The 17826-nt window shown below is 40.4% G+C and overlaps 1 protein-coding gene across 1 annotated transcript in view; it reads left to right on the top strand.

The window, feature by feature from the left end:
* Positions 1-17826, top strand: part of DHX15 (DEAH-box helicase 15) — a 44578-nt gene that overhangs the window by 21038 nt on the left and 5714 nt on the right. The window contains exons 6-11 of the mRNA XM_081876261.1: positions 5040-5207; positions 6901-6987; positions 7602-7751; positions 8824-8932; positions 10231-10422; positions 13827-13949. Coding sequence (XP_081732387.1) covers positions 5040-5207; positions 6901-6987; positions 7602-7751; positions 8824-8932; positions 10231-10422; positions 13827-13949 — 829 coding nt within the window. The remainder of the gene's footprint in view (positions 1-5039; positions 5208-6900; positions 6988-7601; positions 7752-8823; positions 8933-10230; positions 10423-13826; positions 13950-17826) is intronic.

Genomic DNA, 17826 nt, shown 5'->3' with positions numbered 1-17826 from the left:
ACGGTGGCGGTTTCTGTGGTTCACTGTGTGATTGTAGATAGTAGTGAATGTGCTGAGGTATCCCTCCCCTACGGCTTTCATTAACTTAAGTCTCTTGCTGCATGCTGGCACATCTGAGTTGGGAGCAGTCACCAGTGTCCTTAGTCATTTGATTCAGCAGTATGGTTTCCTCCAGTTAAAGAAGCTGTGCTCCTGACTGGCTGGACACATGAAACAGCAATTCAATTGCTCTCTCCATGTGAGGTGAGCTGTATGCTTCTTTGTATATTCTTTCCATGCGAAAGAAGCTAAAGGGATAAAGAGCCTGGTGTGTGGAACTCCCATTTCTCTAACGTTCCAGGGATGTGATTGCAGAACCCGTTGCAAAAGCGAACCCTGGCTCTGGTGCACGGGGACAAGGTGTAAAAGAAGATGTTGTTTTGGGGACTTGCCTTCAGCACAGTATTAGTATTTCCCTCCCTGACACACCGCCTTTTGCAGTTGTAGTTGCTGAAGAAGTTCTTGACCAGTTGTAGCCATTTCTTTTTGATTAGGGGGCTGTGCTCACCTTCATATAAAATAGTTCCAGTTACAGATAGGTAGCCGTGTTGGTCTGCCATGGTCAAAACAAAATAAAAAAATTCCTTCCAGTAGCACCTTAAAGACCAACTGAGTTAGTTCTAGGTATGAGCTTTCGTGTGCATGCACACGAAAGCTCATACCTAGAACTAACTCAGTTGGTCTTTAAGGTGCTACTGGAAGGAATTTTTTTATATTATTTTTTTTTTTCTTCATATAAAATGTCAGAAGGAATGTACAGATCCCTAGATCTTGTAGTCTGTTGCAGCTATTTCTGACTTAGCTGTGCTAGAGATACGCAGTATAAAACGCCGCACTAGCCTTTAATGTCCTGCAGATACTGGAAGATCTGGAGCAGGTTTGGCTAGGGCCCTGATTTGGAGCAATATCTGTAAACCACATTTCTTCCTCCTGGATCAAATGGAACGGATTCACCTTAGCACAGTCAGCTGTGTGACAGTAAAAATAAATTTCAATAGAACAGGTTGTGCTTTGCCGGTAATACTTCATGACACAACCTGGAGGTGCAAGAAAATAGCTTTATTTTGTGTATTCTGCTGATTTTTGAATTAATAGACAGGATTGCTCTAATGTGCTGCTGATAAAAACATATGCCATGTTGGCTTTGCTGCTTCAAACTTTAGGTGTGCAGTTGCCTCATTTGTCAGACATTGTAAGCATATATGTCAGAAGAGACTTTCAGAAAGACAGTTTGAAATTTGTAAAATTTTTCTAAATTGTATGTGACTAGCAGCAAGACAAGAAACATCCTGCACAAACAACTACAGTAAAGACAAAGTAGGACCTGAGGAATAAATCTTTTTGTAAAAGCATGTGTAGAAAGTGAATTGACCGTTCAGCTTATGCACTGCTCTTTGATGTAAACCGCAAGAGAGATGGATATACTGCGAAGATTTCTTCCGTTGCTTTAAATTGCCTAGCAAATGACTTGCTTTCCATACTGCACCCTTGTGTACTCATTACAACTAGACACATAAGCAAGCCATTTCAGTTGCATCTTCTCATTTTTAACTTTCCAAGCAAGCACCTGTACTAACACAGTAGCCCTAAGTACGTTTAGGACTAACACTAATGTGTTCTGACAGTTAACTAATGTATTCTGCTGCAGCTGAAGACAAAAGGCATTTATTTGATGGCAGATTGAAGTATCTATAGAAACCTTAACTATATTTCCATCCTTGGTGGAGTTGAAACCCAAGGAATTGCATATACACTACATAATAATTAATTCTCCATTGATTTTATGATCGATTTAGAGGTTAGGAGAGGCTAATTACTGTTATAAAAAGTAACCTTTAGTCCAGATGGTCTTAATCTTTTTATTATATTCTGAACCATTTTCCTATATAGATATTCTTTTATGTTATGGCTGTCATGTGGGAAGACAGCAGGAAAAAACCTGAATTAAAATTTGGCTGCTTCTGCACTGTGGTATAGCTGGTATTATGTACTTCAGCCAAAAGACAGAGCTCACAGTATGAAGAGAGGGAAGGCATTGTTAGAGATCGTGTAGCAGTCAAATTACTACTAGTCCATTGATTCTTAAACTGCAACAGCCGCATGGTAGGTTGCTTGAAAGACCTTTGTGGCGGCCATTACACGAGACAGTTGCTCACAGTGTCAATTGCTCTGATGGTGCCTTTTCAAAGGCTTTACAAAAAGAACTGCTTTTCAGCATGTTCTTTCAGGTGGTTGGTAAGACAAGAGCATTAGACTGTTTGTGGTCACTTGGGCTGCAGTTTAGGAAACACTGCTCTAGTTGTATTCTGTTACCTGTTAGGGGGCTTCTGCGGCAACACTTTCCACCTGGCTATACATATATTCAAATGTATGCACAGCGTGTCAGCTATGAAAGGCTATTATGTGTATATTTGCAGCTTGTGCCTTTTACATCTTTGGAATTGGGAGCACTGTCACTGTTTCCATGCCTATACTCAGGCGTATATCCAAGTACAGAACGTTGCATTAGAAGCTATTCTTGATTAGCCAAATCCCTTGGGCAAAATGAATCTGGACAAAAATTTTAACAATATTTCGAAGGACTTCCAAAGATCTCCTTGTGAGAGACGCCTTAGCTTTTTTTTAAAAAAGTCTCATATCCTACTGTGGTTTGTTGTTATTGCTTTGGGTTCTTATCATTTCCTGTCTTCCCATCCAATATAGTTGATAATATCGACTTCCAATGTCGGAAGCTTTGAGCTACTATAGACTGGTGCCGCATATGTAAATGGGCATTTTATTTAAATGTCGGATACAAACCAGCATGTTCACATGCTGATGTGTAATAATGTGAATTACTTCAAGGCTGGGACTTGCTCAGCCTTGTTCTCTATAGTTGAGGTGTCCTGGAATTGGAAACTTTGTGGTTGCTGGTCAACAGAGTAGACGCTCCTCAAAGTGTCACACAGGAAGAAAAGGCTGCTGAGCAAAATACTTTCCTTCCATTCTCCTTGGGGAGCCAACACTTCAGCTCATTGGCGTGCCCAGAAGAAACAAATATCTTAAGAGTCTGTCACTGTTGCTTAGCAACCTTTCTTGGAAGTGCAGAGAGTCCTGTGTCGTAGCTTTGGTGGCCCTGTTTTCCACTCTGTGCTGTGGAAGAAAGATTCTTGTTCATACTAGCACTTGCTATTCCAATAGTGCCTTTGCTCTTTTCTGTAGCAGCAATGGCAGGACCCAACCCTGTCAGTAATTGAGGGGGCTTGCTGTGACCTCTTATTTTTGTTTCCTAGCAGATTCAAAAAAGCAAACTATAAAATCTTCCTCTGATTCTAGCACATATTAGGAGAACCAAACTTCCTAGAAGATCATCTGGTTATTAACCATGAAACTACCTTCCTGCCCATTTTGAATTCATATTTTGTGCTCTTTTAATCTGACATCTATAGGTTTTACAAACCTACTACGGTGATTTCCACATTCTAAAATGGAAAGTTCAAATTCTTCTGTTTTAATATTTTAAGTATTGAACATGTCTGTTGAGTGAGCGCTTTTATATAAGAGTCTTGGGTTCCACCAAATAATCTTAACCACATTGTTTGATGCATTTGAACTAATGTGGTCACAGTATGCATTCACTGTAATTAGAACACATAAAATACCTATTGTGAAGCAGGGGATATTAGAATGCATGGCTTATTGTTTCTGTTCTGTAGCAAATTACTATGAGGCTAACAAACTTTGCATGTTACTGGATATATATCATAGGTTTATTGGCTTTTGGCTTCACCTGTTTTGAAACTATTTTTTTGACATAGCTAGAAAGTTGTCTGAACTTTTTAAACATTTCAGCAGCTCAAAATACCTAAATCATAGCTTTACACAGTAAGTATATTTTTTGTTTCTAGTTTAGTAGACCAGTAGGGGGCATCCTAACCCAGAGTGATAGAGGTATTTCTTTTTACATCGAAATCATTTTTTGCAAGAAAGCACTAAGAAACTGAAAAAAGGTTTCTGATTTCAAAAAGGTATTCATGCCATTCCAGTCCCCCTCTTAATATTTTAGACTTTTTTTGTAGCAAGGTCTATTGACGTATAAAGTGATCAGTAGGTGGAGTGATTCTAGATTGTTGAATAGACCACGAAACAAAAGGCAACTACATCTTCCTTGAAGTCTTGATTGGAAAATAAGTGGTAGAACCATAATTTCTGTAGCAGTTCTGTATAAAGTGCATGGTTCATGCTTTACTATATCTTGACTTTTAGTCTTGTTTAAGAGAAACTGCTGCTACTCATTCATCTTTTTCGTCCGTTTTAGTATTAAATAATGTGGTAATAATGTGACAATTCATGTTTTTCTGTATTTCCCACCATAGGATAGCTTAATGGGTGAGAGTTCCTCAGAACTTTAGTAATATCTTAGCTTGTTGATAAATACCTTGAAGTTCAATAACACTGTAGCCGTCTCCATGGGAAGATACAAAACAATTTTTAGTAAGAGTTCTGAGGTCTTTCATAAACCATGTTAACTTGGACTGAGAGGAGGCTGCTTCTTGAGCATCTATGTTTATACTGTAAAGGTGTTTGTTCTCATTAGATACAATGAAGCAAATCTTCCATATAATTGCATTAGTGATACGTGACATTAAAGCTTAATTGGCTTATTTAAAATATCTTGCACATCAATTTCTTTTAGATTCTGAAAATTGAAAAGGTCATGAGTGCAGTTTAATATTCCTGGGTGAGAGATTTCAATTTTAGTACAATTTGTAGAGAATTAATTAGGAAATAAGACTAAAAGAAAAAGGGTGTTGAATGCAAATAAGGCTGTTATGCTCATTGGAATAAAGACTATGAGGCATCTTGGACTGCTGTGGAAGTCCCATTGAAAATTCAACAAATGTCCAAATTAGTTTAAAAATAACTTGTTTTGTAGCAAGTCTTCTTCTTCTTTTTTAAAGCTTTCATAGCCATTAAGCTGGAAAAAAGTTTAAAGTTTTCATGGACTCTTGTTTGTGTAGGAAATAGATGAAGCCTGTAAGAGGATAAAGCGTGAAATTGATGATCTGGGCCCTGAAGTTGGTGACATTAAAATCATTCCATTATATTCTACACTTCCGCCGCAGCAGCAACAGAGGATTTTTGAGCCTCCCCCTCCCAAAAAAACAAATGGTGCAATAGGACGAAAGGTAAAGTTATGAAAACTATTCTCCTATACCCGTTTAGGTGAGAGTCACATTGAAATCAGTGGAACTTATTTCTGAGTAGACATGTATAGAATTACACTGTAAACATTTTATAGCTTGGCATATATTGCCGGAATCTGGTTACTGTGCATCGCAAAAGAACTTAGCTTTGAGCTTCACATGCTAAAACATCTAATATTTGGGGAATGTGCTCCAGTTTCCTTTCTCATCTCTCACCCTTTGTGTCTTTCCAGCTGATTTTAGGGTGCTGTGATGTTTAAGTTCATCACTTGTAAATTCCACAGTGTTCTTTTCTTCCACGTGGAAATCGGAGCGTTTAGCTTTGTCCTGTAAACAGGGGTGAATGATGATGTTTAATTTTTAAAATAAAGAAATCAATGAACTTAATTTGTAATCATTAATGCATTAACTTTAAATGCATGATTTAAAAGATTTCAGTGAAGCAGAATTTTAGAAATAGTTTCAGTAGAGGGATGGGAAAAGGAGAAGTTTAGGGAGTTGCCATTGATATGGGAGTATGCAGTTTGAGAATTGGATCGTTGTGTTATTTCTCAAACTGATGGTTCAAGGCAGCCTGCGAGGCCAAAGCAGCCTTGGGTGTGATTTGGCAAACTTAAGTTCAAAGTAGCCAGAAGCCAGAAACCGAACATTTTTTAAAAAATGAGTAATCACATGGTATGGTGATCTAGAACTGGTTTCTTCAACCTTTTCCATTCTGGGACCTGCTTTTAACCCAAACATGCGTTGGGGGACCCAATTCTTAATTGTTGACCATATATTTGCGTGGTGGTAGTGCTCCTGTTGTGACCCACCTTGGATCAGGGCGTGACCCACAAGTGGGTCCAGCTGCACCGTTTGAAGACCTGTTATCTAGAATAAAGAGATGAGATGTTCTTATCTCTGAGCTGCATTCTTTCAAGGCTCTGCTTTGTCCTCCCAGCTTCAGCTGTTAGAAAGAGTGTGGGACTTGGGATAACAACTGACAGAGTGGTCACAACTATAATTCCGCTCATGTTAGCATGCCCCAAATTGTTGTTCAGCAGTGGGCTGAAAGAAAGGTCTCCCTGGAAATAAGGTATTCTTGCTTGTGTTTGGAGACCTCACCCACACTGAATGATGCAGCTGGGGTTACATAATGTGGCAGTGCTTATATTGCAGGTGGCAACAGAATAACAGTGAAAGCTATTCTTGTTTGCAAGCAGAAACCCCTGTAGCATGACCTATTTGCATTGGCTTTCCCATTCAGGCTCCCAGCCCATTCTGGGGAAGCCCCCCCCCCCCACACTATAACTGATGTAATATGTGACATCAGAGATGTAGCAGTGGCAGAGGAAGGGAGAGGGAGGAAAGGAGGATGATTTAGGCAAGAGCGGAAGAGGGGAGGGTGAAGCTGAGAATCACCTCTCCCCACCCTAGAGCTCTACTAAGGTACACACTCCCAGCTCCTTTTTGCAGGGCTTGTTTAAACCTCTGAGGCTTGAAGGAGGTTACAATGAACAGTGTGGGTGGAAAGTCCTTTGCAGAGCTGATTACAATGGGCTTTCAAGTAGCCCATGCTGGCTTTGAAATCCTGACAAAAAGGCTTCAAAGTGCGGCAGCACCTGACATCACTATACAACATTTTTGCCCTATTTGTATCATTCACAGAAGAGATTTCTATTCTATCGTTCAACAGGTAGTTGTGTCAACTAATATTGCTGAGACATCATTGACAATAGATGGCGTTGTGTTTGTCATTGATCCTGGATTTGCCAAGCAAAAGGTAAACACAGATTCTTTCATACGTGCTAGATTATTTCCCCGGAAGTTAAGATGGAATTACTTAGAATTGACCTGCCTTTGGTCGTCTTTTCTACTTTTTATGGTTAACGGGGTTAATTGTGTGGATCCATAAGTGGAAGAAAAAGTAGGTGGAAGTGCTTTGCGACAAGTAGGCCAGTGCTATAAGAGTTCATGTTGTAGCAGTCCTCAGTTTCTGGAAGAATATTTCTGATAGCACATGGTGCTGATAATGCCAGGATTGCAGGTTTGAGTCCTGTATGATAGTTTCATATTATTCGCAGGGTCCCATCCAGCTCTAAGATTCTCTGAGTCAATGAGGACTGAGTTACACTTAGTTACAAAACTCCAGTGCAGCATGTGAAAAGCCATTCTCTCTTGCTTTAAAAACCAGTTGTGACACCAACCTGCTTAGTAGATTCTACTTCGAAAGTGAACAAAATAGTAGTAGATATAGGTAGTAGATATGGCTTAGTTTTGTTCCTTGTTTAACAAGCCACCTATTGGAATGGATTTCTTCTTACACATTTCACATTTGAACTTTGAAGTGTGCAGTGCTCATACTAGTTTTCTGTACTTAACTCTTCCATCAAATAGGTATACAATCCTCGTATAAGAGTCGAGTCTCTCTTGGTGACTGCAATAAGTAAAGCTTCTGCTCAGCAAAGAGCTGGTCGTGCTGGTCGTACTAGGCCAGGCAAGTGCTTCCGACTGTATACGGAGAAGGCTTACAAAACCGAGATGCAGGTGTGTAAATTCCTTTTTTAAAGATCTACCATATTTTTCGCTCCATAAGACGCATCTAGTTTTTAGAAGAGGAAAACAAGAAAAAAAATATTCTGAACGAAACAGTGGATGTATGATTTTTGTGGTTCATGCTGTGGCCACAGACATGTGATTTGACGGTGAGTTTGGGGTAGCCCAATGCAAAAATCCTGAGAATCCATGTGGATCCGTTTTTGCGCCATTGCAGCCCCACGCAACAGTGGGTGGGTGATTTTTTTTGGTGCAGGCTGTAGCCATGGACATGGTATGTGATCTGATGGTGAATTTGGGGTGACCCAATGTAAAAATCCATGGGCTTTTACCTCCCCCCTCCCAGGCAGCCTCCTTCTGGCCCTCCTTCCAGGACCTCTTCTGAAGGCCGGCGGGGGGCGAAAGTCTTTGCTCCCCCCCCCCCCCTGCCTTCAAAAGCCGTCCGGGATAGCGGGAAGCGCTTCCCTGCTATCCCGGACCGCTTTTAAAATGCTGGCGGTGGGGAGCAAAGCCTTTCGGCCCCCGCCGGCCTTCCTGGACCTCTTCTGAAGGCCGGGGGGGGGGGGAAGGCTTTGCTCCCCACCGCCAGCATTTAAAAGAGGTCCCCGGAGATTTCCCTATGGGCTTTCTTCTTGCGAAGCAAGCCCATAGGGAAATTCGTCTTGCGAAGCAACTCGCAAACGGAAAACCCTTTCGTCTTGCGGGTTTTCCGTCTTGCGAGGCATTCGTCTTGCGGGGCACCACTGTAGTTTACAATTTAAAAACACAAAAATGCATAATTTAGTAACAAACAACAACAATGATCTCCCCCCCCCCCCCAGTCTAAGTCCTGTTGAATAAATGAACATAAGTATATTAATAGACAGAGAACTATAGTTTAATTGTGTCTTGGGCCATTGGGACATGTATAACAGTACCACATTTACAACCCCAGGTATGGCCCACTGAGGCTGTAGTCTTCTGTTCCAGCTGTGGATGCAGTCTTCATGCTTTTGGATAATGGGAAAAATTACAGATATGATACTAAAGTGAAACCAAAATTAATAAAATATTTGTTTTCCAGGACAACACCTATCCTGAAATTCTAAGGTCCAACTTGGGTTCTGTGGTATTACAGCTGAAGAAACTAGGCATAGATGATTTGGTTCATTTTGATTTTATGGACCCACCAGGTATGTTTTTTGTAAAAACTTCAACATGCAGTAATATAATAAGCAATATCTAGATCATTGTTTTGTCAGGAACTTTGCCGTTGCCTGAAATAAATTTGTTCCCTGAAGAGAATATACCACATTATCAGCCTAAACAGAAAGATGAGAAAGGAGTCCAGTAGTCACTAATCCGTATTCTTATGTCATGCTTAAAAAATGAAAGCCGCGATGCCTTGCTAGCTTCCTGCTGAACTTGTGAATGTATGGCACATAAAATGCAAGACAGGTGTTATGATGATGAACAGCAGACTATCTAGCACAGGGGTCAGCAGACTTTTTAAGCAGGGGGCCAGTCCCCCGTCCCTCAGATCATGATGTGGGAGCCGGACTATATTTTGGAAAGAAGAAGAAAAAAGAACGAATTCCTATGCCCCACAAATAACCCAGAGATGCATTTTAAATAAAAGGACACATTCTACTCATGTAAAAACACGCTGATTCCTGGACCGTCCGCGAGCCGGATTTAGAAGGTGATTGGGCTGGATTCGGGCCCCGGGTCTTAGTTTGCCGACCCATGATCTAGCATGAGGCAACGGTCACCATAATTTGTTTGGGCCACAACTTGTTTTGGAATGTAGTGTTGATCCTGTGTTACAAGGTATTGTAACAATTTGGCTTTTAAAGTGTTTAGGGAAGGGCCACATCTCAGTAGTAGAAGATCTACTTTTCTGCATAAGGCATTAGGTTCAATCCCTGGGTATCTCCAGGTATGGTTGGAAAGGTCTCCAATCTGAAATCGTGGAGAGCCACTCCACTGCCAGTCATTGCATACATTCTTGAGCTAGATGGATTAATGGTGTAACTCAGTAAAAGGCAACTTCCTGTGTTCCTGTTGAGTAGTTTTATGTTCTGATGTGAGTAATGACTGAAGAAGGCTTGCAAAAAAAAATTATCAAAAGATAAGAACTTGCCATAGGTTTTGGCAAGTATTTTATGCCCAATACAGTTTTCATCAATATCCCTACTTACAGATGTATGAAATGGCTAGAAGAGAGTCTGCAGAACAGCATACCTGTAAGTCGGTCCCAAAATGGCTAATCTGAAAACAGATGTGATTCTTGTTGAACACAACCCTAAAGCAAATTTGAGTTTTATTTGATTCCTTGGTGGCTAGATCTCGGTAACTTAATTTTCTGGTAGATTGTATTCTGGATTTTGTCAGCTACAGAATGGAAAATGAGATTGCTTATAAAAGTGTACTTACATTTTTGCTTCCTAAAGGCAGATTAATTTATAAGAGTATGTTGGTTTTTTTGCAGCTCCAGAGACCTTGATGAGAGCGCTTGAGCTTTTGAATTATCTAGCTGCTTTAAATGACGATGGAGACTTGACTGAACTGGGATCCATGATGGCAGAATTTCCTCTCGATCCACAGCTGGCTAAAATGGTTATAGCAAGTTGCGACTACAACTGTTCTAATGAGATTCTATCTATTACTGCCATGCTGTCAGGTAATAGCAGGGACAGAGATGCCAATCAAAACACAGATCTCCAGTTAGGGGAAGCTTGTATTATTGTTCCTGCAACAGGACTTATAACTTCTAAAAAGTTTGAACTGTGCCTTTCCAAGTTATTGTATAGCGTGATACATAATGGAGTAAAGTTTATAAATGAAATCAACACTGAAGCTAAAGAAGTCATTGTGTGTGAAATGGTCTAACTTCTCTCACGGCAGCAAAAAAATATACCTACTAAGGATTCCAGATCATAGGAGTTCATTTCTGTCTCTAAAATTTTTAACTTATGCCCATTTTTTTTGTTACCAAGTGATTGATAGTCATAATAATCCACTTTATTTTCAGCCCTTTAACTTGTGGTCGCCACTTACATAGCTAGTATGTACCAGTTTTTCTGTAGAAGAATCCTAGCATAAACGTCTCGGGTTTTCATTGATAAAAGGGAATGCCAGGCGGAGAAAACATTTTCTTAGCATTAACGCGTCACAGTTTTTTAAAGGGTGGCCGATGCAGAAATTATAGTGTGGACTTGTCTGAACAGCATTCTTTTGTTACCGTGGACAAGTTTTCATTAGGGCTGGAATCCAAAGAGCTGCCTGGATGGATCCGAGGACTTGGGCCTGCTTAGTGGGATTTTTAAAACTTTGAGAAGCATCCCCAGCCATATCGCATGCTGCTTTTGAAAGTTGACTTCAGTTTCAAAAGTGGTTTGCACAGGGATGCTGCTGTTTGAGAAGCTCAAGCCCGGAGCCCTGTTTGACATGTGGAACTAGTATTTTCTTTGGGTACCAGCCTAAACCTTTAAAAATAACCTGCTCAGAATCTGTGCAGGTAAGGCAAGAAATACATATTTTGTATGTGCTGAAACCTTTCCCATAGTAGCTTCTCATCGTATTGTACATTCAACAAGATGGCAACAAGATGGCAAGTAAGATAAAGGTTTTGAGTAAGACAACCCATCACTTTATTATTGCAGCGTATTAACAATATTTTTCAAAAAGCAAGCTACAATGTTTATTGCAGAATTTTGACAGTTCAGACTCAGAGCAGCTGGGCAGGGCAGAATCTAATTGTTTCATGTAAATTGTTTTTTTATCTGCGGAGGTGGTGGTAGGTCGATGCCTGCCTTTTTATGCCATGAATTTCCATCAAACCAAGCAAAGACTTGATGCAAGCTCTTGCTTCCAACTGCATAGTATTAATTTCTTTAACTGCATATGTCAATATTTTGAAGGAAGACATTTTACTTTAACCTTGTCCTCTACAAATATTTAACAAAATATTCATACCTTCATGCTTTTAAAATTAAGAATGGGTGCACTCATTATTTGTTACAGTATTTTATTACTAGCACACAATCTTCAAAAAGAAAAATTCTTATTCTAAGGGATAGCTATTTTCTTGGATGCTGTTAAGGTGCAATATTCTAAAATCATGTTGCTTTCTAAAGTGTCGCCAACAGAATCAGTAAACAAAATTACAATGAGCAAAATGTGAAGGGAGACATGACACCCTGGGTTTAGAGTACAGGACTATACCAGTCTACTCAGAAGTAAGTCACCCTGAGTTCCAGGTGTGTGGGTATAGATGTGTGCAAACAATTAAATGGACACAAGTGTTAGATAAAATGAAATAGGAAATAGTACTGCTTACCAAAGCTACCCAAACTGAAGTAATTTTGATTCTTTAAACTAAAGCCATAATATGCCTTTAAGCAGATGATAAAAAGTACAGCTTTTCATTCTACAACTTACAGTAAGAATACAACTAATTTTTATTTGTAAATACTAGTTATTACATCAGTGAATTAATGGCTTTTTGCCATAATGCTTTTTATTAGCCTTAGAGCCAAATAATTCAAATAATTTTCTGTCTTTGGAGTACTCTATTTTGTAGAATAGACTTTGGTTCATAGTTTTTTTAAATTACGCACTGTAAACAGTGTGGCTCTTGCAGTACTTCGGTTGGCATATTGCAGTTGTGCAGAATATTCAATTTACGTATTGTTATCAATCTTTTCCCAGTGTGTCTGCGCAGTTAGGAGGCTGATAGACCAATTTAAAAGTTGTGTGTATTACTTATTTAAAAAAATAGTGATAGCAACCTTTACAAGCTTTGGTTGTGACTGAAGCAAAAATACCATGAAGTTTAAATGGCAGGTAGACATTCATTCTTGTTCTTTCATCATCCATTATGTTTGGTTTTAGTTAAACACATGTGTTTAGTTTTTAAGTGGAAAATTTGCACAAAATTTCTAGGGAAAAGACTTAGAAACATGTATGAAAAACATATACATAATTTCTATAAGTCAGAGAAGCTTGTGCTAGCATCAAATGAGCTGCTTTATGGAGTGTTTACCTACTATAATGAGTAAAATCACTACTTGTGGTTATTAATTACCCTTCATTTTGACATTTTAAATTAAATCAGAAAAAAATGCATTGTTTAAAGAGTTCAATGTGTAAAGAGCACTAGTAGAGTCACAGTGCACTAAATTCAGATTTGGTTGTTAAGGTCTGAAAAAGCTGCTGAGCAGTCTACCTTCCACCATTGCCGCAAACTTCAGAGCCCTGGACTGCTATACATGCGTATACACGTTTATATCTAAATATGCTTATTCACATATGTTTCTGTCTGCCAGTGCTGATAGCAATGCCTGCTGTTGGTGACAGAGGCATAATACATCTTAATATTCTCTTATGAGTAGATTAGGTGTCGGCGTAACGTTTTAGAAGGGTTGCTGTGTATCTTGGTCATTGGCCAGAGGCTACTTATTTAAACATTCATTGGGTTGGATCCAGAGTTCCCAGGGGACATTCCTGCTAGAAGGGTGGGAAGCAGGTTTCTCCTATTTTTCCTTCTCCCTGCAGTCCTCTGTGACCCCAGAAAAAGGGTGGGGGTCCCTGGAATATGTGGGAACTGAAGGAGGTTGCAGAGAGAAGGGAGAATCAGTGAAAACCCTATCCCCCTTCCTCCATCTGGTATCAGTCCCTTCCGCAAGTAGAAGCATCTCTTCCATTTGAGGGAGGGACGCTGGATCTAATTCACTGTCTCCACCGCAAGGCAGAGCTATCAGCACTTGGTTTTGTACCGGGGTCACGTGATCTTTCCATTACGTAACTGGAGCTTTGATGGCCTTCAGGATATATTTTTTTTGATGCCTACTTCTAGTCAAAATAATCAGGCATTCTGTAGCTTTGAAACCCTCTTGTCTTGCAGATGTGGTTAGGTGTTGATGTACCAAATCAAGGTAGTAGACAGTCCAAGATGCAGTTGGAGGCCATCCTGCCCTGCCCTATGCTCTGTGAACTGACCTAGCTAGGCCTTGTTCCTCTATCTGTGAATGCGTGACTCATCGATATGGGCGTTTGTGTTGGGCCCATACCAACCTTGTTTAGTCCCACAGTGTTTTGTGCGCCCCACGGAAGCCAAGAAAGCGGCGGATGAGGCCAAGATGAGGTTCGCCCACATAGATGGAGATCATTTGACGTTGCTGAATGTCTACCATGCTTTCAAACAAAGTAAGTAGAAACTGGCGGGGCTGCTTGAGTTATTTGCAATAATAATAATAATAATAATAATAATAATAATAATAATATAATAATAATAATAATAATAATAATTTATTATTTATACCCCACCCATCTGGCTGAGTTTCCCCAGCCACTCTGGGCGGCTCCCAATCAAGTGTTAAAAACAATACAGCATTAAATATTAAAAACTTCCCTAAACAGGGCTGCCTTCAGATGTCTTTTAAAAAGAAGATAGCTGCTTATTTCCTTCACATCTGAAGGGAGGGTGTTCCACAGGGTGGGCGTCACTACCGAGAAGGCCCTCTGTCTGGTTCCCTGTAACCTCTTCTCGCAATGAGGGTACCACCAGAAGGCCCTCGGCGCTGGACCTCAGTGTCCGGGCTGAACGATGGGGGTGGAGACGCTCCTTCAGATATACTGGACCAAGGCCGTTTAGGGCTTTAAAGGTCAGCACCAACACTTTGAATTGTGCTCGGAAAAGTACTGGGAGCCAATGCAGATCTCTCAGGACCGGTGTTATGTGGTCCCGGCTGATATATAGTGTTGACAATCTGATAGGTCTGTATTCACTCCTGCTGTAGATCTTCCTCTACTGCATTGTTACACACTACTGCTTATAAAAGAGAGATTATCTGTAGGATGAAATACTTTTAGCCAGTGTGGCATAGTGGATGATAGACTGTGTACAAATCAGGAAGTACCTAGTGATGATAATAGTAGTAGTAGTAAAGATAAAGGGACCCCTGGCTGTTAAGTCCAGTCGCAGACGACTCTGGGGTTGTGGCGCTCATCTCGCTCTATAGGCCGAGGGAGCCGGCGTTTGTCCGCAGACAGCTTCCAGGTCATGTGGCCAGTATGACTAAGCTGCTTCTGGTGAACCAGAGCAGCATACAGAAATGCCATTTACCTTCCCGCTGGGGTGGTACCTATTTATCTACTTTGCCGTGCTTTCGAACTGCTAGGTTGGCAGGAGCAGGGACCGAGCAACGGGAGCTCACCCCGTCGCGGGGATTTGAACCACCGACCCTCTGACCGGCAACCCCTAGGCTCTCTGGTTTAACCCACAGCACCAGCCACGTCCCATGTAGTCGTAGTAGATTGTTGCTGTTGTTATTTATATGCCACCCATTTTACTGTGTCGCCCCAGCTACTTTGGCAGCTTCCAACAAATTAAAATACTGTAAGACATCACACATTAAAAACTTCCCTCTGTCTCACGGTTTCAGCATACGTTTTCCCTCTGCACCAAAGGAATAGCAAAACCTAAAAAATAAGGCAAAACCTTAAAGTAATGGTAAAATATAGTTTGTGTGGTGACCAGGGTCCTAAATAATTGCTAAGTAAAAGTCGAAGGGACCTTGGCCCCTAGGAGTTGGCTCCTAGGAGTTTGAGTCGGGCACCTCTCCTTCACTGGCCCTGAGGCCTCTGTTAAACATATGTGGCTTTTGAAGATGAACTGTGATGCCTGGAGTGGTGGTTATTCTCTATAATAAGGCCAATATTATTATGCGCTGGGCTGGACATTACAACCTTTAGTGTATTTTGTGTGTGTGGCTTCACCTGCTTCAAAAATAATCTATTTCACACTTATTCTAAAGTTTTCATGTATATTTCACTATATTTACTGGACTGTGTTATTCAGGGGACTGCTACACTTCACAAGCATTATCTTAGTAATCTTTACCGCAATAACACCAGGCAAAGGCAAACTTGGCCCTCCAGATGTTTTGGGACTACAACTCCCATCATCCCTGACCACTGGTCCTGTTAGCTAGGGATCATGGGAGTTGTAGTCCGAAAACATCTGGAGGGCCAAGTTTGCCTATGCCTGGTGTTATTGCTGTAAAGATTACTAAGATAATGCTTGTGAAGTGTAGCAGTCCCCTGGCACTATAATTGTGACCCTAGATCTCATGAATTAGCAACCAGTCTAATACTGTGCCCCCAATTCCCATTCCTTCAAATCTACCCAGAAGGATATCATAGTTGTAATGAATACTGCTGAGAGGATCAGGAAAAGCATTATGGTCTTGCTTCTCTTATCTCCTAGTGCAGATCATCCAAATCAAAAGTAATAAAAAATAAAAAAATAAATTCACATGCTGCCTAACACAGATAAATCCTATGTTTAACCCTAACTTCACTCTGGATAAATTTATATTTGTTTTGAAAATCCATATAAAATTGCTGTAATATAGTGTGAGAGGACATTGCATCTAGATAGTAGAAAATAATATTTGGCTGCCTGGGACTGCCAGAATTTGAGGACCCCTGGCTAGATTAAGTCTGAGTGTTCTGTTAATAAGAGACCAATCAGTTTCCGTTATTTAGAGATCCTGGATGTTAAATTGGTGAGGAGGACATTAATGGCTCAAAGTTGGAATATTTGTTAGGGACATTCTGAGAATTTCTAGGTGGGGAGGGGGAAAAGTGAACTGGAATTCTAGATTAAAATGCAGACTCAAAACGTATTGTACTCCTGAATATGAGGCCAGTCGCAGCTAGCTGAAGTGCCTGAGCTTTGGAATGCTACAATTATTCTGAATGACACTGAGTAATGGGTAGATAGGTGCTCATTCAGAAGACAGAGTATTTGTGATAACTTTGTCACAGGGATATTGTTTGCTTCTTGAGTGTTGTCTGTACTAATGCATTCAATCTTCCAATAACATCACTCTTTAGTCAAGTCTATGTAAGAAGTAAGACCAAGATCACAGTGACAAGAGAAGATAAACCAATTCTCTCTTCCAAAGAATTATTGTGAATGACACCCTAGCTTTCAATTCTTATTTTCTATCAATGGCTTTCATGTCAAAACTGATCCCTATCTCTATGAAATAGTAAATTACTCAGCTTCCTGACACAGAATTTACCTGACACAGAGGTTGCACTTCCTTGCATAATCTGTAAATTAAAATTTGAAAATAGTGGCTTGTCAGATGGGAAAATAGCTCAAAATAGATTCGCTCTTCTCCCAAGTAGCTGAAATAAGCAAAAGCGAAGAGCTTTTAATGTTAAAATGGAAGATCAGAAGTGTAAGGGCAGGTACCAGTTGGATTTTACTGTGAGAATTCTGTGGTAGAAAATGTGTTCCTTATGGTTTGAAGTTTTATAGTTGCAGGCCGCCTATTTATTCATTTGTATCAAAGCTGTTATGCACCTTCTTTATCTATAGTTTGAATATCCCTGTGTAGATAGATGGTCTTCAGATTTCTTCAGCAGGGCAGATCTGTTCTATTTGATAATACCAGCACATTTCCACATTGAAAGAATGTGAATGGCTGGTAAAATTGCAGTATTCCTTGGGCTTCGTGGTACTTAGTGCTTGTGTTTACTTATGTGGGATCTTCCTCTTTGTGCATTCAAACCTTGTGTGATCAGAGTGAGAGGGGGAGAGTTGGCCTACCTTCTCTGGCATATGCCCATCACCAGCTTCATTCATTGCCTTCCACATTTTGGAAAGTGAAATTCTCCACATGAAATATTAGGGTTCTAAATTGTGCAGGGAGCCTGCAGGAATGCGGCAGACTGATCCAACAGGCTCATCGGCTCTCACTGTAATGCAATGGTGTGTCTTTGTTTCTAAAAGAATAACTGGAGAGGGATATTGTCCCATGCAATTCCACTGGTCAATCCAACAGCCAAGGTTGTGTGCATGTAGCCCTCTTTAGAAAGTTGAAATAGTACTAACTGGGTGTTTGTGTGCATTTGTGCATTTTTCTAAGCTTCCTTCAGAAAGGACTAGGATTGCATAATTCAGAAAGGACTAGGATTGCATAATTCCAGCTGCTGCACCTGTGTGCTAATGGATCAGAATAAATGTTCTTTAGACGTTTTTTCCTAGAAAGTAGCAGCTGTCAGCCAC

The sequence above is a fragment of the Podarcis erhardii genome (genome assembly GCF_964252035.2).
Source record: "Podarcis erhardii genome assembly, chromosome: 9".
NCBI classification, from domain to species: Eukaryota; Metazoa; Chordata; class Lepidosauria; order Squamata; family Lacertidae; genus Podarcis; species Podarcis erhardii.
This window is presented reverse-complemented; position numbering and strand designations above follow the sequence as displayed.